The sequence below is a fragment of the Sus scrofa genome, chromosome 3 (genome assembly GCF_000003025.6).
Source record: "Sus scrofa isolate TJ Tabasco breed Duroc chromosome 3, Sscrofa11.1, whole genome shotgun sequence".
Classification (NCBI taxonomy): Eukaryota; Metazoa; Chordata; class Mammalia; order Artiodactyla; family Suidae; genus Sus; species Sus scrofa.
In genome coordinates this window covers 94,234,177-94,254,471 of record NC_010445.4, presented here as the reverse complement: position 1 = coordinate 94,254,471, position 20,295 = coordinate 94,234,177, and the positions used below count along the sequence as shown (strand labels likewise).

The 20,295-nt window shown below is 48.9% G+C and overlaps 1 protein-coding gene across 1 annotated transcript in view; it reads left to right on the top strand.

Moving 5' to 3' along the window:
- The window catches only part of EPAS1 (endothelial PAS domain protein 1), a gene marked incomplete at its 3' end in the record, with an annotated part of 85,904 nt that continues 66,418 nt past the window's right edge, over positions 810–20,295 (top strand). The window contains 1 exon segment of the mRNA NM_001097420.1: positions 810–941. Coding sequence (NP_001090889.1) covers positions 916–941 — 26 coding nt within the window. The 5' untranslated portion in view covers positions 810–915.

Here is a 20,295-nt window from a genome sequence, read left to right as displayed (position 1 = left end):
CCCGGAGACCGACTTCTTGCAGCTGCTTAGCCCCACTTAAGGTGCGCCTCCTTGGTGCGGAATCCCATCTAGCTCCCCGCCATCCAGCCATCCCATCGACCTCATAAACAACTTCTAGAACCGCAGAGGGCGGAGGCGGGGCGGGCGGGCAGAGGCCGAGCGAGCGCGGGGGCAGGGGGCGGGCCGGGGTCAGGGCAGAGGCTGCGGCCGCGCCTCCCCATTGGCCAGGACGCCGTGGGCTGCCCGGGCGCGCGGCGCGGGCGGGGCGGGCGGGGGCGGGGCCTGCTGGCGCGCGCCCGCCCCCACCCGCTGAGCCCGCGCCCCTCGCGCCCTCCCCGCCCCCCGCGCCGGCCGCCGGAGTTTTTAAAGTGGGCTGGCAGCCCCGCCAGCCCGACATTCGGGAGCGGCCCGCGGCACAGCTCCGGTGCGCGTCACCTCCAGCCCCAGGTTTCCTGAGGCGGCCGTACAATCCTCGGCAGTGTCCTGAGACTGTATGGTCATCTCAGCCTCCGCGCCCTCCCGGCCTCGGACTCTCCAACTCCCGTCGTTCGAGTCACTTCTTCTTCTTTTTCTTTTTTTTCCGAAAACCCAGAAAAGTGACTCCTGACTCCTTTTCGAGAGAAAAGGGAACTTCAGTCCTCGTCTCGCTGCCCTCTTTTTGCGTTTGACAGCCTCCTCCCACTTCTTTCCTGGACCCCGCCTCCCTGTGCAGGTTCCTCCCCGTCACCTTTCTCCACCCCCCTCCCCCGCACCTACCCTGCAGCCCGCAAACTTCCACCTGGCTGTGCGGGGAGCTCGGGACCTGCGAGCGCTTAGGATCTTTAACACCTGCGAGGGCCACAGCGAAGGCAGCAGCTGCAGCCGCTACTGGTCCTGTAGCCCAGGTGCTCCGCGTCTCAAAGGGCCACAGCGACGATGACAGCTGACAAGGAAAAGAAAAGGTAAACGGGCGTCGGAGCTGGTGGGTGGGCGGTGAGGGGCTAGATGGCGGGACTGCTCTGGACCCGCGGCGACCGAGAACGGCTGGGAGAGGAGTGCAGAGAGGTCTTTGACGCCGAGGAATCGGTTTGGAAGGTTTGGCGGGGAAAGCAGGTGCCCTGTCTGGAGACCCCAGGCTGCGGCCTCGCAGTGAAGAGTTCTGTGGCCCGAAGGAGTGGGGAATATGCGCGTGCAAAGAGACCAGGAGGCTGATGGGGATGGCCCTAGAGTTCGGTGGTGCCCCCTGGCTACCTTCCGAAATTCACGCTCCCCCAAACCCACCCCCGCACCAAACTCCCAGTGCCAACCTGTTGAAATGTTTCTTGGTCGATTCGGCTTAGGTCAACTTTTGACTTTCTTAAGACCCGCAGACGGGGCAACATCCACTCCTCTCTTTTCTTTGGGACCCTTGGGGTCTTTCCAGTTGATATCGGCCCGAACAGTGACCCCAAACTGGCCAGGGGCAGGTAGCGGAGCGCGACGCTGGACGCGCCCTTGCACCCCTACCCACTCCAGGGCTCCAGATCTCGCAGAAGCTTAGAGAAGCACTTTTCTGAGCCCGCATCTTGACTCCGCGGGAGAGTGGGTAGTGGGCCGGGCTGCCCAGAGGAGGCAGTGTCTTGGTGTGCTGGGAGGGGATGGAGACACCTGGCGCTCCCCGCAGGACCCAATGATGTCTCTCTCCCAAGAGGACAGAGAAGGGCAGCCACGATCTGCCCGCCTGCCCTCTCGAGCCTCTGGGCACTGGATGAGAGGCAACCCAGGCCAACTCTCACTGCCCTGCCGCCCTCTCCTGGCGAGGGGGAGAGCGCACGGCGTGGCGCACAGGCGTGAAAACTGCCTCACCTCCCGAAACCGTGCCCGGCTTGCCGCCTGGTCCTCCTCCCTTCCCAGCCTACACTCATCCTGCCCCAGCAGAATTGGATTTTTCAGCCCTGAGTTCGACGGAGGCTTGGCGGGGCTAGGGTGCGGGGAACGGGAATCCAACGCGCGGCGGGTTGAAGGACCTGAGCCTCTCTAGGTCAACGGCTGGGCGATCATGGGGTGGTGCGGGGATCGGGGGATCCGGCCTCGAAGGGCGGGGGTAACTGGACTGGAGCCTGGGAGCCCGAAGAGTTCATTGCTTGGGTTGATTTGCTCTTGTTCCGACTTCCACTGCGGGACCAGAGCCAGAAGCCATGTATCCTCTAGTCGAAAGCGGCTGTTCCCACCTCGGGGCACCGATAAGAATTTGATAAAGGGGAGCGAATCGCGCCCGTTCTGGCGGAGCGCCCGGGCCCTTCACTCCGGATCGCTGGGGGGAGGGGATTGAGCCCAGCTTCGGGTTCGCGGCCGCAGCTCCCCCTTCCGCGTCACGGTGGCGCCCCCAGGCCTGAGAGATGGATGAGGGAGCCTGGCCCCGGCCGCTCTGGACCCTGAGACAGGAGCCGGCTCGCGGCCCCGGCGGCCTCCCCTTCGAGCAGCCCTGGAGTCCTGGGTCTTTGCAGGGCAGCGAAGCAAGGAAGAGACTAAGATTCCAACGCAGTTTGTAAAACCAATATTGCCTGCCAGTAACAATGACTGAACAATCAAAAAGCAAAGTTAGAGTCAGCTCCTCTGTGCGCGCGCTGGGCTCCGGAGCCACAGAGGGAACTTATTGTACATTTTACAACTGTGATGCCTATCGGTAAATGTTGCAATCTCAGAGGTGGAGCCTGATGGTTATCTTGACAGATGTGTGAAGTGTCAGCTTCTCCAGCGCGGCTCAGCGCCGGGTCCTGTGCTATTATGCATATTAATCGTCGCAAGAAACTTGGGAGCAGGGAAACATTATTTCGACACACTGTAGCGCCTCTTTAGAGACAGAGGAAACCAGAATCAGAGCAGGAAAAAAATGGGTAATCAAACTCCGAATTATTCGCGAGAGTGGCAGGTTTAAGAATCACTGTGGAGGTTGCCTATGGACTGCCTAGGAGGCCAGAGCCAGCAGCCCCGCATGTCGCTGTCTGTGGCTTGCCTTGATTTTTATGTCGCAAACTGCCGGGGCAAACAGTGTGTCTCTCGCCATCTAGAACCCCATGAAAGACTGTCCAATTCCTGATGGGCCAATTGTTTTGAGATATATTTACTTTTCTAGTCTGGCTCCATTTGCTGGGGGCAGACTCCTTGCAGGACCATGGTGTAATTAAATATGTGAAACTAGTGCATTGAAAGTTGGTGTATCATGTCAGTGGTGGTCCTTCGCTTTGCCAGAGTACTTCACAAGTTCTGTGTGACACCTGCCATGGAGGCATTTATATTAGGACTCTTCGTATAGGTTCTTAGGATGTGATTCTTCTGGTTTCAGCAGAGCCATTTTTGCCCTGAAATTCAAGATACATGGAACATTTGCAACGTTCTTTCCATCAACAGCCTTTCAAGAAGTGGGCAGGATTATTTTGTTCCAGAACGTTCATGCGTCGATGGAGATGTTAATGTTTAATAATAAAGAGTTTGCTTGCTAAACATTGGCTGGGCCAGCTGGCCTGGATAGAAAGTTTCAATAAGTGCTTTTTAGTGGTGGCGGGCATTCCTAGTGGCATCACAGATGGCCAGAAGCTGAAGCTTGTTAAGACTGCTGTACCTTTCTGCACTCATCTGTCTGGAGGGAAGTGAAGATTTCATTAATTAAGGGTCTTGGTTCTGTGAAGAGCTAGAAAGTGTCTGGGTGACTTGCTTCCTAATAAAACAATTTCTGAGTCCCTTCCCTGGGGGGAGAAAAGAGTCTGAAAGTTCTTAGGGACCTGGAGCTCCGTAGAGTGGTTTGGGAAAGTAAATGAGATCTTTGGATAATCAGGGATCAAAGTCCATTCCCAAAGCCAGACCCAGCTCAGAGCACCTTTCTAGAAGGCTTCTATTGCTTAGCATAGAGCCTTTGGTGGAAGGATGATCAGAGATGCCTGGAGCAGAAATTTTGTATCTCTTCTTCCCCCTGCCAGCTGGATGAATGTAGTTCTTCCTCTGCTAAACTAAAATCAAAGTTCACCTTTTTTTTAGTTCTGAAGGCAAAAATATTGCTGGACAGTGTTTCTCCATCTAAGTAGATTTTCTATAACTATTCCTTCAGCATTTGATACCTGTTTCCAGTTATGTTACTAGGATGCAGGTGTAATAAGGAATTGATGTAACACACTACGGGTCCAGGTAAATAAACTTTAATTCATACAGCTTTGTGAAGTTCAAAAGAATGCTGTGCCTAGTTTTTTTCAGTGTTGCTGATGGGATGCTTACAGTTATTTTGTAAGAGACCATGAAAATCATCTAGTCAAATGTTTCTCTTTTTGCATGAGGAAATTGAGGCTCAGAGAGGTTAAGTGTTGTCTCTAATAATAAGAAGAGTTAGTGAAGGTAAGAATCAGAACCCAGGTTCATTTAAACGAAGTGTGCATTTCCTTATTATTGACAAAATAGTATCCCCAGCCCTGAAATGCTGCTAGATGGTGAGGATGATTTCCAAAGGATTTGAGTGCCCTCCCTTCACCCACTCCAAACCACTGAACCTTGTGGAAAAGAGATTTGCTTTTCTGGATTATTATTTTAAAAACTTTAGGCTGCAAAAAAGGAAGGAGGGTTGATGCCGGTCCCAGTGTGTATAAACTTTAGGAAGTATGAATTCATTGTTTTAGCATTCTCCCTTTATTTCATTTAGAAAAAATTTACTTATAGGTGCACCTCATTAAATAAAGCCAATGCAAGGACTGTTCCCCAGTGGTGCAGATTGCTTTGTGAAGTATAGAACTCCCTGTCAGCAGAGACATTCAGGCAGCTATTAGATTGGTTCCTATACTGAAGAAGTTGGCATTTTCACTAGGAGTGAGCCATGAGACCCCAACTGTTTAATTCACTTTAAATGTAAATCAGTCAGTCTGTCCTGTCCCTCTGTCTGTCTCTGTCTCTCTGTCTCTCTTGTGTGTGTGTGTGTGTGTGTGTGTGTGTGTGTGTGTGTGTGTGTGTGTAGGAGAGAATCCTCAACTTTCTAGGCATTTCTTAGTGCTCCAGGATTTTTAGCCCAGTACATTTGAAAATATTTGCTCTTATTAATTATCTCAAGATTCAGGCGTTCCACTTCTCAGGAAATCTTTTCAGTAGTATTCGCTTTTGGGGGGTATTTTCCTCAGTTCTCTCCCATGCCAATAGGAATTTTCCTTTTTATTTTAACCTAGTGTAATCTTCCCTTTCGCTTCTGGTATGACCATCACTGAGAGTTCATAACAGGTAGGACTTTTGCCCACACTGTAAAGTTAGCAGTGTTTGATTGCAAGGTCCCCAGTACCCTTTACCCCCCTCTTCCCCAGTACCAATGTCTACTCCCATGATGAAAACCAGCTCTGCTATTCACACCATGCTATAAACCAATAAGACAACAAATGCGTATTGAATGCCTGCTCCCTCTCTGGATAAGATGCTGGAGAGGCACTAAGGAATAAGGGATGTGGTCCTTGTCTTCAAGTTGCTAGTTTGATCGAGAGAGTGGGGAGGACACTTGAGGAAGCATAACTAAAAATATGGGTAGCAGGCAGCTTACCTGTGACTTTTCTGTTGAGAACAAATCTTTTGAAGCTAAAGAGAAGACGTTCTTAATGGCATTGTAGGCAGTAACCACACACACAAGCAAACACAAGTATTGGAAAGTACTATGTGTGTTTAGGAGAATGGTTTTCCCTGGAGTCACACAGGGTAGGTCCTGATCACTAGCCTGAAGACTGGCTCTGAGGGAAGGTCATATGGGGAGTAGTCAGGGTAATGAGAGTAGTGGAAAGTGGAGGGTTCGAGAGTATGCCCTGTCATGTTCTTCTGCACTACAGACAGAAAGGCCCCCGAGGTTGAATGTTTACTGTTCTTTGCACATTGCTTTGGGTGAGGGGCGTGGAGGGAGGCGTCTAGTAGGGTCTCGAAGTGATAGGGACAGAGATTCAGGTCCCACCTAGGATAATAGTGGAGGGGAGGCAGCTGTGATTCCAGGAAGACCAAGAAGGGAGAGGAAGCATCATAACCTGGGCTTTGTGAATGGGCTTCCGAGGGCTGTGAGCTTCTGAAATTGGCTCATAATGTGGTATTAGGCATGAAGGCATTTCTTCCCCCAGAGGAAGTCTGTTTAGCTCTAATGGCCTTTCAAAAGGTCTGGGATCTGAAAAAGGCCAGCCCTTGCTCTTGGAGGTCTGATTCGGTGACTGCCTTACCTTCCAGTATCTTACTCTTCCAGCCTTAGAGAGGTCCTAGTATTTCACTGCCAAGGTCTCTCCCGGTCGTGGAGATGGGGATGGAGGTTGGCATGTGCATCTGGTAAAGATTCTGTGGTGTAGCTTACCTGTACCCACCTGTCAGTCCACCCACATGTCTGCCCTCAGTAATGGGGGAAAGGGGAGCTGAGCTCCCTGCGCAGGCTTAGTTCTGGTGTGGTGTTGTTACTACTTCTTAAAATGGCCATGAAGTGTTATCCTCAACTTTTGCATCATCCTGAACCAGTTATCGTTGGTTCTCTTAGGCATTAGGAATGTGTGTGTCTTTAATGGACGTTTTATCTGCTGTAGGACAAAACAAAAAACTCCAACACTTAATCTTATTTGTGTAGGCACCGTCCTCAGAACTTTCCATGGGTAAACTCTCTTGAATCTTCATGACAACCTGTGAGATAAACCCTGTTATTGTCATCCCCATTTCACTGATGGAAAAGCTGAGGCATAGAAAGGTGAACTGCCAGAGGTCAAATAGGTAGTATGGGCGGGGCCGGGATTGGAATGGGGCAAAGTGTCTCCAGCTCCCTGTAGTCTTACCAGTGATCTACGCCGCCTTACCTTACCCGAGATTATCTATAAAGCATCTAATACCATGCCTGACCCATGGTAAGTACTTTAGAAATAATCAGTACTTTTGTTGTTGTATTAGCAATTATTATAAGTGCTTTTCTGTTTTGTGACTCTTCGCTTATGTTGAACCTAACACACAGACAAGGCTTGAAGATCTGAAGGGTGACTTAGAAGCCCTGGAAACTCTTTATTTTTCATGGATTTTCCTCTGCTCTGACAAGAGATGGTGCTCTGCTGCTCCCAAGAAGTTCAAAGCTTTCCACCTTCCACTCTTAACAGGTGGCAAGACTTCAATTATCACTCTAACCTTTGGACTCCATTGTGCAGAATAACCTGTTAGAAGCTCTTCCTCTGTGGCTTCTGAAGATCCATCTCCACGTCAAGATGCACAAGACTTCCTCTGGCTCTTTTGATCTTTTGAAATTCCAAGCACAGGAAGGAAAGAATGGATGGGGGAATAAAGAATAGCTATGACTGTTGCAATAATAATATGCTGCATTTTTATAGAGCCCTTTCTCTGATGAGCCCCAAGCTTTCACAGTCATCATACCATTGGCCTCTGCACTGTGAACCTAGAAGGGCTTCTTGAGTTTTCCCAGTGCTGTAAAACACAATTGCGTGAACATATTATAATAGGGGGAGAAACAAGCTATCTTGGCAGTTGCATTTCACCCTAGGTATGGTGGCCATGCATGGCATGCCACTCACAGCATCTGTGCTTTTAAAGTGGAGGTTGAGGAGGTCCCATTGTGGCTCCATGGGCTAAGAATCTGACTAGTATCTATGAGGATGCAGGTTCGATCCCTGGCCTTGCTCAGTGGGTTAAGGATCTAGCATTGCTGTGAGCTGCAGCGTAGGTTGCAGATGTGACTCAGATCTGGTGTTGCTGTGGCTGTGGCATAGCCTGGCAACTGCAGCTCCAATTTGACCCCTAGCCTGGGAATTTCCATATGACAAAGGTGCCGCCCTAAAAGAAAAATAAAGTGGAGGTCGAGTGCAGTTTATCACCAAGGGTCTGGTCCCACTCTTGAAGCCACAGAACTGATCTGCAAGTGTGAAGCCAAGAAGAATAACAGGGCCATGGGAACTCTCCGGAGCCAAGGGCACAGGTGTGGAATGGACCAGAATGTTATCTACTTCTAAGTGGCCCTGTTTTTTCCGAAGTCCTCAAGAATATTGGTTTGCCTGACTGCCTTCAGCTGTTCCCAGGAACCACTTGTATGTCAGCACGACTCTCATTATATGGCGTGACCATCATAATCTTTTCGTGTTCCCAGAAGGCACATTTCTTCCCCTTCACCTGGAAAAATTCTTCAGTTTTAGTTATAGGTAACTTCTAAGAGAGATAATGACTCGGGGAAGCAGTTCTTTGTCTTATGTGGACAGATATTTCGGAAAGAGTGCCTTGTCAGTAAGGAAAATGACCCTGTTAAAAAATATATATTGACTTGTCATGCCCCTGTCTGGCATTTTCCCAATTTTGCAAAGCCAAGGAAATAGATTATTAGAAATCTCTTCTTATATTCCTCCAGTGACTTCCTGCATCCCATCTCCACGGCACCCTCCAATGAAAAATATCAAACCTGAGAGGTTAGTGCAAGGAATCATAACAGATTTGATTTTATTGGGGATGAGGTTGTGTAATAAAACACATAGGTGGGAAATGACTCCACCTTCCACACTCCTGATTGTGATGCTGGACGTTAACTAACCCCCACTGCGGTGTTAGCTGCCCACAAATGCTGGAGGTACAGCCGATATGATAGTCTTTTTGGAGGTTCATCACTCTGTAACAGCCTCATTGACTCGTTTGGTCTTATTTTCAGTCTGAGTCTCCTGGCTCTTGGCGTTTAACTGTGGTGAGTGTGTGGTTCACTGTGAATAAAGGGGATACGTGGCCTCAACCTGAGACCATTCAGAAGCATTTTATAAATCCTTTAAAAATACATCAGTTAGGAGTTCCTGCTGTGATTCAACAGAAACAAACCCGAATAATATCCATGAGGATTCGGGATCAATCCATGGCCTCACTCAATGGATTAAGGATCCAGCGTTGCCGTGAGCTATGCTGTAGTCACAGACGTGGCTCAGATCCCGAGTTGCTGTGGCTGTGGTGTAGGCTGGCAGCTGCAGCTCCAATTCGACCCCTAGCCTGGGAACTTCCATATGCCTCGGGTGCAGCCCTAAATCAAAAACACAAAATCAGTATTTTTTTTTTTTGGTATTTGGGTTTTTTGTTGTTGTTGGTAACCATTGAAATCACTATGCTAGGTTTCTAGTCGAAAAGATGTCTCTCTCTCTCGATGTTGCATATGTATTTACAAAAACATGTATTTTTCCCTTGATAACAGTTTTCCACATTGTTGCCAGTTTATATAAGACTACCTCTGGATAGAAGGCAGAGGGCAGGAAGGATAACATTTTATACTAATTTTATATTTGGGCAGTTGAGCTGGAGAAAGAAGCAAACCACACAGCCTGCAATGAAACCTAGAGCTGGACCCAGGTGTCCCCTCGGGCTTCTGTTACAAGGGAATGAAGGAGCACGAGCACAAAAGGGGTGACTCAAACTTCAATGCTAACTACACTCATTACAAATGAGTAATTGTAGCAAATATTTACAGGCCTTCTTCCTACCTTTACAACTTCCTGTTGCTGAAGCACTTTGGAGTATTGGGAAAGATTGTTCTGGAAAATACGTCATAGGCAGTTGCAGGAAAGAATGGCTTTAACTGCGCACACAGCATCGGTTGCTTGGCTCTGTTTATGAATTCCAAGTGGAAACAACAGAAAATTATGCTTGTGAGGGCCAGTTTGAAGATGGTCCTCAGAATTTCGAAACAAAATTTAAAAAGTCAATTCTGGATGGTCACATATATAGGGAAATGGGGCATGTGATGTTTTCACAGAATATTCTAGAAATAATAGGACTGTGCAAGTTAGTAAAGCCCAAGCTATTTGATAACCATTGTCTTATGAACATAAGACCTTGGGATGAAAATAGTAATCATACTTGAGCAAATCGTGATCTACGAAATAGGCCATGTGGACAGTTCAGGGAGCTAGAAGAATATCATTCACTCTAAAGATTCCAGAATAAACCCAGATCATGCCCCTTTCCTCTGCGTTTGGTTTAAGAAGCACTCCAGTGAAATTGCTTGCTTCAGTGTCTATAAACCACTGTACCCTTGTGTTTCTCTCCTGTGTTACCAAGAGTTCTCAGATGCTATTTTAGAATGGCAGCCTTCACTCCAGCACTGGCTGAGGTTGATGAAGCTAATTTTGGTGCCCAGGGTAAAGAGAAAGAGCAGTCATTTGCAGAGCCGAAAGGGCTTTGTGGTGCCTGGGTATGGAATAGCGTGGTCTTACTGGACACACCACATTTCACCTTTAGAACCTTTATTTGTGTGCTTGCACAACAAATGTTTATCTAGATATTGAGATAAGAAAAGTATGAAGGTCACGTTTTGCCGGTGACAAGGGAGCTTCTATAAATGTAACCATATCACCATGCAGCAAGAGTCTGACTTTCCTTCTCTACCAGGGATTTAGGAGAATTAACAGTAGGTGGGCATGGGAACCAGCTCCTTCACAGACATTGGGCTTTCCTGGCTTCATTCTGCATGTCCTGGTGCAGCTTAGATGCCCTCACATTTGCCGAGGCTTTTCAGGGTGGCCAGGAAGTCAGGGAAATCCTGGTCCACTGTGTGTGCCCCCACGATGTGCTTTCTGGTGTTTGGTGGAAATTGGTGCCCCAAGCATTTCCCTGCTATCTCACTGACTGGGAAACAGCCCTGGCTGCTAAAATAGTTTTTCTAGCCTCCCAGAACAGGTTTGCGTGGTGCTGATAATGCCCTATTTTAGGCAGGGTTGCCATGTCCTTGGAGCACAGAGAGTCTCAGGTGGGAAAGGGGTTCCTTTTGTGGATTTGAGTGTTTCTCTGAAAGATATCCAGGGGTTAGCTAGACACACTCATACCTGAACGAAGATATGGATCCATGGTCCAGTTTTCTTCCCAAGTGGGGAAGCCTACATAGCGGTGAGAGTTCATCTCACTGGCAATGAGGGACCCCACTCCAGCCCCCTCACCCCATTCACCATCACCCAACATGCCTCGTGAGCCCCAAATATGCCAGATCTCCTCGCTCTGCCCAAGGGCTTGTTCACACCACGTCACAGGTCTCCTTCCCCCCTCTACCCCCTCACCCCAGTCCCTCCATCATGGATGCTCTCCTGACTTCTCTTTCTACTCAGATAGCCCGCCCTTTCCTAGTGTGATCCTGAATCCACCGAGTCCCACACAACTTCCTAGCTCTTGGTTACATTTGCCAGAGAGCCTGCCTGATTCTATTTCCTTGTTATCTAATGCTATTTTATGTGTTCTTGCCTTTCCAGCAACATTGCATGTTGCTCAAGGGCAAGGATGTCTAATTTTCTGGTGTGCCTTGTAACACCTTGCATATTTTGAGTCCCTAAAATCATGTTTAATTTTTTAAAAATGATAGAGTTGCTTTGTTGATATCTCTTGGATCCCTTAGAAAGCCTGCCTCGTGGGCTCTGCTTTTCTTATTCACACAGATTTGAGCCCTTTATTCATTTTCCTTTAATAAAAGAAGAGAAAGGAAAGGGGAAGCAAACACAAGACCACAGCCAGGTCTGGTTAATACATGATTTTACGTCAAATGCAAACATTAGGCTAGTACTGTGAATCAGTACTTCACTTCGAGAATGCCCAGTACACCAAGGCAAGTCCCGGCAAACAACAAAGTACTCCAGGTTAAAGTTTAAAAAAGCCAGGCGGGAAAATGTGTGTAGGGAAGGAACTGCTCTCAGTTTAGAAATCATCTTCCCTGCGGAGCCTTCCTGATTTGTTGCACGTTGGTTACCCCTGCATGTTTATGGTCTTCAGTCTGTGTTTTATTACTGATATGCTTTTACCACTTGCTTTCCAGTGTGTGTGTATGTTTGTGTGTGTGTGTGTGTGGTTGTGTGTGCGCGCTCATTCATGTCTGTCCCTGATCACCTCTTAGGTGGTGAGCCCTTCAGGAGCAGAAGCCTAGTTATCTTTTTCTGTTCTTTCCTCCCACAGCACCCAGAACAGAGGCTCACATTCGGTGCCCAGTAATTGTTTGCAGACTCAGTAATTCTGTGACTCATTCCAAGTCAGGAACTTTGGGCTTATTAGTGCAAAGGGCTGCAGATTTAGGGAGAAACCTTTGCCCAGATCAACTTGCCCATCTCCTTCATGACCCATCACCCACCATGTATGTAGTGAAGCTTGTGGGGATACCATCACCGCCAGTCATCACTGTGTGCAAACATTTCTGGGTTACCCACCAAATAAATTCAGGTGCCATGCTACTACGTAGTGAGGTTACAAAAAGCCATTAGAGGGACCTTGCACTCAGGGGGCTTATAATCTAGTTGGTGAGTCCAGGGATTGCTAAGGGATTTGTTTCAAATAGCACGAGATGGTTTATGTTAATGGTTGTCCTAGCCCCATCTTTATGATGCTGCTATCTTGTTAGAAAGCTAGAGCTAGCTCAGATAACACATTTGAGCAAACTGTGGAAGATTGATAGTAATTGAGTGTAAATAAGAGTAAATAGATCCTGTGTGTTGTGAATAGGTAGAAAAGGAAGTGATCAGCATAGATGAGAGGGAGGTTTAATGGAGGGACATTGAGATCTAGGTCTTGAAGATTAGATAGAAGTTGGATAGGCGGATGGGCATGGACATTCTCGTGGCGGAGAGCAGCTGGAGTCAAATGTGGAGGTAGGAATAATCAGGGTGTGTGGGCCAGAGCTGGTGGGCGGGCTCCCTCCAGAGCTCCGTTAATGGATGGGAGATGGAGACCAGGCCCAGGCTGGTATTGGGAGGTCAGGGACAGTTCTTCTTAGGTCACGTTGTGCAGGACTTTTAGGGCTGCCTTGGGGTCACAGGAGCAGGACCTGCTTCTCTTGGGAATTTTAGAACCTAAGGGAGCTGCTTAGGGTACCTCTGTTATCTTCCAACAAGAGATGAAACCTGGCTGTGGTGTGAGCAGCAGTGGGCGGTTGGCGAGTGCCGTGGTTGTCCTTCATAAGAATGACCTCAAAGGCGAAGAACGTCCCCCTGCATCCCTTAGGAAGTCAGTAATCTGCAAATGTGCCCAGATTGCTGTGGAATATATTTCTTCTGTACCACTTCTGAGGGTAATACATGCCTCCCGGCACCCAGAGTGGGGGCACAGGGAGGGGACAGCTTACTATATTCTAAAGTATCTTCATCAGGCTCTGTGGAGGGGTGTGGTGCCCTCATTCTGTGTTCTCATTTTGATGGTAAAGCCTCTGTCCCCTTCGTAATTTGAGAGGGACTTTCGCTCTATCCCCTCTTGCCCTTGGTCATTGCAGAGTCTAGGTTTTTCAATCTGTTGAAAGATAGACAGGCCCTTCAATGCTCTACTCTTTGTAGGGAGAGAGACAGCCATGCTTTTTGTCAGTGTTTACTGGTCCCTGGTAACTGCATTCCCTGCACAGAGCTGCAGCTCAGCTGTTCCCTGACCTTCTCCTCTCGTGTGTATGGCTGCACATTCCCTAAAGTCTGAACTCTGGAGTTCTTGGACAGATGAAGCCAGAGAAAAGAGGAGCCATCTTTCCAGGGCCCCCTGGGTAGGGAAGCTAGGGCCCTTCCCTCCCCCAGCAGGCATAACCTTTCTCCTGGAGGTATTTAAAAGCGCTTGAGGTCATGGCTGGACACTTGTGAGCAGGGCCTTGGCCAGAGATCCCAAACCCCTGGAGAAGTTCCCACACCGGGGACCAGCAAAGGCCAAGCAAGTCACTTGAGCACACCCTGTCCAATGGTACTTCGAGGGAGGCTGCTGCTTCTGAAAGCTCTTGGCTTGGAATTTAATCTCATTGTGACAACTGCAGGACTCATCTTTTCTTACTTTCCCAACCCCTCAGGGATCAGTACATGGTTGTCGAGCTGGGAAATGGTTCCCCATCCCAAGGAGGATTGCATTGTTCATTGGTTTGTTCACATTGAGATAGATGCCCGCTCTGTGCCGGCTGCTAAACCTTGGGCCTGAGCCCAGCAAGGGCCCGCTGGAGCCAGGTGGGTGGACCCTTCCTTGTCCTGGAGGGCGGGCAGCAGAGAGCAGAGAGCCCAGTGCAGCCAGCCCTAGGGGTTGTCTGGGCCTCAGGCAGTCCCGGGGAGGTGGCTTCAGGGACATCCTAAGAAAGCCCATAGGCCAGGGAGTGGTGCTTATGAGAATCTCAACAGAGCTAGAAAGCGGGTCTGGCGTCTCCTTAACCACAGTTCCAGGTGAGTCCCCAGACAGGAAAGGAGGGTCATCTAAATAACCAAGCTGGGAGTTCCCGTCATGGCTCAGTGATAATGAACCCGATTAGGATGCATGAGGACGCAGGTTCGATCCCTGGCCTCACTCAGTGGGTTAAGCCTCTGGCGTTGCTGTGGGCTGTGGTGTAGGTCACAGATGCGGCTGGGATCCTGCGTTGCTGTGTCTGAGGCATAGGCTAGCAGGTGCAGCTCCTATTCGACCCCTAGCCTGGGAACTTCCATACGCTGCGGGTGTGGCCCTAAAATGACAAAAAATAAGTAAATAAATAACCAAGCTGCACCAGGCTGACCTGGGATGACACCGTCAGGGTAGGAAACCTGTGAACTCCCATGTCTATTCCTCTGTGGTTTTTCTTTTTCTTTCTTTTCTTTTTCTTTCCAAAGTATAAGTACCCTTGAAAAATAACAATTATGCCTCTGCTAAACTCCTAGCAAATTGTTTCTCCCACTTGGGTCGGTGAGGTGATGCACTTGGCGGTGGTGTGGTCACGGAGGCTGCGGGTCACGGAGAAGTCCTGGTGACCAGAGCACGCAGAGAGGGCCGAGAGGAGTCTGAGGGGACCGTGACTGTTGATTCTTTCTTTCCCGGGTCATTCATGCGAGCACATTCGAACCATTTTCCACACTCAGAATCGACATAAGCCTTGTGATTCTGGGCCACCTGTAGCTCTTGTATGGCTCCAGACATGACAAGGGGAATGACGTAACTTAATTCTCCTGGAGTTGGATCTTCTGGGCCAAGGCAGAGCACATGTTTATTTTGGAAAGGGACAAACGTTCACCCACTTGAATTCCTTTGCCTCCAAAATTAGCGTCAGGGGATGACCACAGGAGATCCATATTTCTTTAGCCCCTGTCTTGCCAGATTGCAAATGCCCCCAGGGCCACTTTTACTTCCTCTGTGTCCCCGAGAGCCAGCCTCCACAGGAGGTTCAGAGAAGCTCTCAAAGTCTCTAGGACTCTGAGAGACTGTTCTAGGTCTTTTTCTGACTTGCGTGACCTAGAAAGATAATTTACCCTCTCCGTAGGTTTCTCGTGCCTAAGCGGAGGCAGGGCACATTGTTTTCTAAGAGCAGTGTGAGTGCAAGTTTGAAATGGGCTAGAGTTTCATTAAAACTGCTCATTTTAGAAGCATATTACACTTTAAAAAAAAAAATTTTTTTTTTTTTTTTTGACCGTGCCTGTGGCCTATGGACGTTCCTGAGCTAGGGATTGAACCTGCCACTGCAGTTGCAGCCTCCTTAACTGCCTGTGCCACAAGGGAACTTCCTAAAAAGCATTTTTGCAACCACGATCTCAATAGAAAGACCTTTGAAAAGTATAAAGTACAGACCATTAAAGCCTCATTATTAACAAGCACAGCAATATAATCAGCAATATAATCATTTGGCACATCATTATCCACTGGAGAGATTTGACCGCAGTTGGGAGGGAGCCTTAGCAGATTCTAAAGGGAGATGCCTGCTCTCAAGCCTTGAACACCCACCCCGCAACCCCAGCTGGCCTCTTCAGGATTGCGGGCTCTCACCAGCAGTAGTTTTTGAGTATGAGGTGTGTTTTTTCCATCTCTTAAGATGTAAGGAAATCTGATAACACAAGAGACCAAGGGACCTTCCAGGACTTCTGAAAAAATGGTCTGACCTCAGATGTGCCGCTTTCCATGCCTGGCCTGTTCTGCCCTCACTTGGAAGATGAGGGTCTGTGCCAGCTGCCATTCTGTTACAGCAGGAATAAGTCCTTTGATTTAACACCCCTAAATCTCTAGGCCTAAAGGACCATATCCCTACCACCTCTGCTCAGGTGCCTACAAGCAAGACCTAAGTGTGATCCCCCAAAGAGTCTCCTTGCCCAGCGCAAGGTGTTTTAAAGGGCAGACAGCCTCCTGGGAGGTGTCGGAGTGAGGAGCACCCTGATGCCTAGAGATGCCTGGGCCTCCTGGTTTTACTGGTGGTGGGAAGAGGCTCTGCGTGTGAAGAGTCTAGCTCTGCAGCGTAGTGACCATGACACTTGGCAGGCCCCTCAACTCTAGCCTTAGATCTGTCATCCGCAGCATCCCTGACACCTCTTGTGCCTGAGCTGGCCCTCCCCTGAGCCCCACCTCGAGGCTGGACACCCGTGGGCCTCAGGTCTTCAGCTTAAACTCACCTCCTCAGGGAAGCCTGTCCCGACCTCCTTCAGTGAAACATCCAGCTCTCTTCTTCTTCTCCTCCTCCTTCTTCTTCTTCTTCTCCTTCTTTTTAAAAGACAACACTTCCCACAAGCTGTAATTCCTGTGTCTGCTTATTTTCAGTCACCCCTTCCTAGTTTGTAAGCTCCTTGAGAGCGGGAGCCCCTAGATCCTCAGTATTTGGGCCAGAACTGCGTACTTATTAGATGCTCCTTAAATATTTGTGTTTGTTTGTTTGTTTTTGTCTTTTCTGGGCTGCATTGGCAACATTTGGAGGTTCCCAGGCTAGGGGTCAAATGGGAGCTACAGCTGCCGGCCTACGTCACAGCCACAGCCACGGAGGATCCGAGCCGCGTCTGCAACCTACACCGCAACCCTTGGCAATGCCGGATCCTTAACCCAGTGAGCAAGGCCAGGGATTGAACCTGCATCCTCATGGATGCTAGTCAGATTTGTTTCCATTGTGCCACAACAGGAGCTCCTTAAATATTTGTTAAGTGAAATAATGATTCCAGGGTTGCTAGGTCTTTGCTCTCGGCCTTGCATTGTCATTTCTTGCGTTTGTTCAGTACTTACTTTTTCCCCAGCGCTCATGATGTAGGTTAAAGTCACTGCCATTCTTATCAAATAGATGAAATAATTGAAGCCTAAAATTGTCATGGCAAAGCCAGGGAAGAGACGAGTCCATGTTAGCAGACCTCTGGTCCCAGCCTCTTTCCACTGGCCAGTGCTGGCTCTCTGGGCACTTTATTTTTCTGTCGGGATGATGTTATTGTTTGTTTTATTTGGCAGTATTTACACCAGAGGAGTAGGGGCCATTGTGTGTCAGTGGCGACTGGAAATGCACAGCAGAGTCCCAGGAGAATGCCACTGTCGGTCTTCACCACAATTAGCAATTGTCAGGCCAGGGGCAGTGACTGGGTGGGTGTCGTTCCCTATGTGGCGGGTTCCGTATGTCACAATCCACTGCCTGCTCCTGCCAGAGGCAGAGGAGAGTAGAGGGGTCCCGGGACCTCAGTTCCTTTTCTGCCTGGTCCTGTCTATCCCACCACTTACATATAGGCCCCTTCTGCTTGGGACATGTCCTGTTATATGTCTAGTGGAATTCCTGTGGCCTGGTGAAATGGAAAGAGGAGTGCTCGCCACTTGCCACCTGGTGGCCTTTGGCTTCTGTTTCTCCATCTTTAAAACAGGGGAGGAGGTAGGAACCAGACCAGATAAGCTCAAAGATCCCTCCCAGGGTTCCAGTTCCCTTGTGAAGTGAAGCCTGGTCCTGACTCCTGTGTGCAGGTGCTGAGGGAAGGAAGTTAAAGGTGATCGGTGGGGGTCTGGAGAAAGCCTCCCCAGTTCCCCTGTAATTTCCCCCAAGCGGAGGTTCTGTTGAAGTGGATTAGGGCAGAGACTTGGGAGTCATTACTCGGCAGGGCATGATGCCAGGGAGCAGGGGCTTCCCTCACGTCCCTGACCACAGCAGGACCACCTTTAAGGAGGAAGTGGGTTAAGGTGGGACACATGTGTGCTGCCCAGCGCTGTCCACAAAGGGAGCAGTTGTGTTAGCAGGTGGAGCTGTGTCTCATCTCCCAATGCCAGGGAAGAAGAAGGTGGGCTGCTGGGGTGAGTGCGAGCACCTTTAACCAGGAGGCCTGGCTCCCCACTCTGATGGCATCACGCTGCAGCTGTCATGCTCTTCCTCTGAGCCTCAGTTTCTACATCTGTCAGATGGCTGCTGCTGTAAATCCCTGTCCTGCTAGCTGGATTGGGACTGGGAAAACATCAGCTACTGCAAAAGAAGGGGCCATACTTCTGGCATCCCTATCCACATGTGTGTTTGTTTATGGGTGTGTATATGAATGAACATCCCCAGGGTTGTCCCATCATGACATCGTGGACACAGACTTGCTGAAAGTACTGAGTCCTTCCATCTGAGACGGCCAACGAGAGGACTGAACTAGAAAGCTGGTGGCCTTGAGAGGAACAGGCTTAAGAACTGCTGAATGGAGTCCTGTCATATTTGGGGGGAGGGGGAGAGCCGTGTGGATCAGAGGTGAGTCACCGTGCATGAGCGCTGGGGAGTCACCTTGAACCTGAGCCAAAAAAGTAGAAATACTGGGACTTGGGTTTATCTGCGTTACATCAGGTACATCAAGTTCTGGATGGCCGCCCACTGGCCAGAGACCTGAGGTGGACGGCTCTCCCTTGCTGCCCTGGGAAGGCTTTCTGCTGGCTGCGGCCCCGCTGAGCAAAGTCCGCTTGTTCAGTGGAGTTCACACAGACTCCTTGCCAGGCCTGCCCAGAATCCTGTCTCCTCTGACTTCCTGTGCTCTTGCATAATATTTCCTTGCTTCTTGAATGGCTGCCCCCGGTGCGGGGGCAGCTCCCTGACGCGGCTGGACGGAGAGCAGGATGTGGAGGGAGGGCAGGGATGTGCAGACGTCACCCAGGGGTGCCTGGGCCCCCAGGGAGGAGGGCGGTGCTCCCCAGATTGCTTGGAGGGAGATTTTAGCATAGGGGTGGTTAGGGAGACGATGCAAGCACATGTGTGCATACACACACCGCCCCCAAACACACATACACACACAGCCCAGACCCCATAAGTTGTCTCTCCCGTAAAATTATGTTTAGGGTAGTTGTTTTCTTCTGATGGTAGAAAGTATACACGTTCCCTGTGAAAAGTTATGCTATAGGAAGGCATCGAGTAAAAATAAAAGTCACCAGAATTCCACCATCCAGAGATAACCACTGTTAACACTTTGGGGAACATAACTTTCTTCCGTACAGCAAATATGGACATGTAATTACAGATTATAATCCTACTCTGTGCTCTCGTAAAAATGCATTTTCTATACAGTGACCTATCAGTATTCTCTCTTGCTCTAAACAAGACATAGATTTAATACAGCTGCGTGTAGTTCCACTTAACAGATGATCATAATGCAACTCCTATTCATTCCCGTTCAACTTCAGAAAACAAGCTCTCACCAGGCCAGAGATGTTCTCGAACTTGGAAAGCAGCATCTCTGCCTACGCCTGACCAATGCGGTAGCTCTGGTGTCCCAGAAATAAGTACAGATGAAAAGCTTTTGCACCCATGTAGGCCTTTCTGGAGGCTCAGAGTAATTCACGTGATGACATAGAGGAGGGCGGTCAGGGCCGGCCTGGGCGTCCTCTTTGGGGAAGATCATCTCCCAGTGTGTGTCTGCTTTGAGCCAGGAGCCACTAGCCAGAAGAACAAGTTTTTCAGAAGAACGGGTTTTTCTTCAGTCCTGTCTTCCTGTGCCCAAGAATTCAAATAAGCTTCATTTTAAATCTTAATTGGGGATCACCCTCTTGAAATTTTGTCACCGTGTGTACCTTTTAAAAGGCACCCTTCCTTCTTTACACAGTCTTGTATTTATGATATGGAAAACGTGAGTGCATCTATAGTGCCCTTCAGATTTGTAGCAGGTGGAAGATAAAGCCAGATTTTTTTAGCTGAAATAAATATGCTGTCGCTACCATGTTTCTGTCCCATCCCTGAAAGCTGGATATGTTTACGGTTGTTCCACCGGGAACCCAGTGGCTAGACAGCATTTGCTTGTTTCCTTTGAGTCCTTTTTAAACTGGCTTGGCTAGTCTTTTGATTTAATCAAGAGTTTTTAGTCTGAGGCTGGGCTCATTGCTTGTGGTTCAAAATTGCTTGTTAGGTTTACTTTTGAGTCAAGACAAAATTTGTTTCCTAGAGCTAGCTCTCTGTTTCAGACTTTGCGTCTAAGTTGAAAAGCTTGCTGTCACTGGTCAGCTTAAACACATTTATTTAAAAGTTCTCAGGCATCGTTTAAAATAAAAATTTGCAACAGAATTTAGCGCCAATAGAATCCAAGTATTTTACCCATTTTGTTTATAGTTGTCCACTCTCCAGGCAAACAATCTATTATAACAATTTGTGTAATTACAGTCTCTCCTTCAATTTATTCACCCAGGATGCCTTTTTTTGAGAATTCCTGG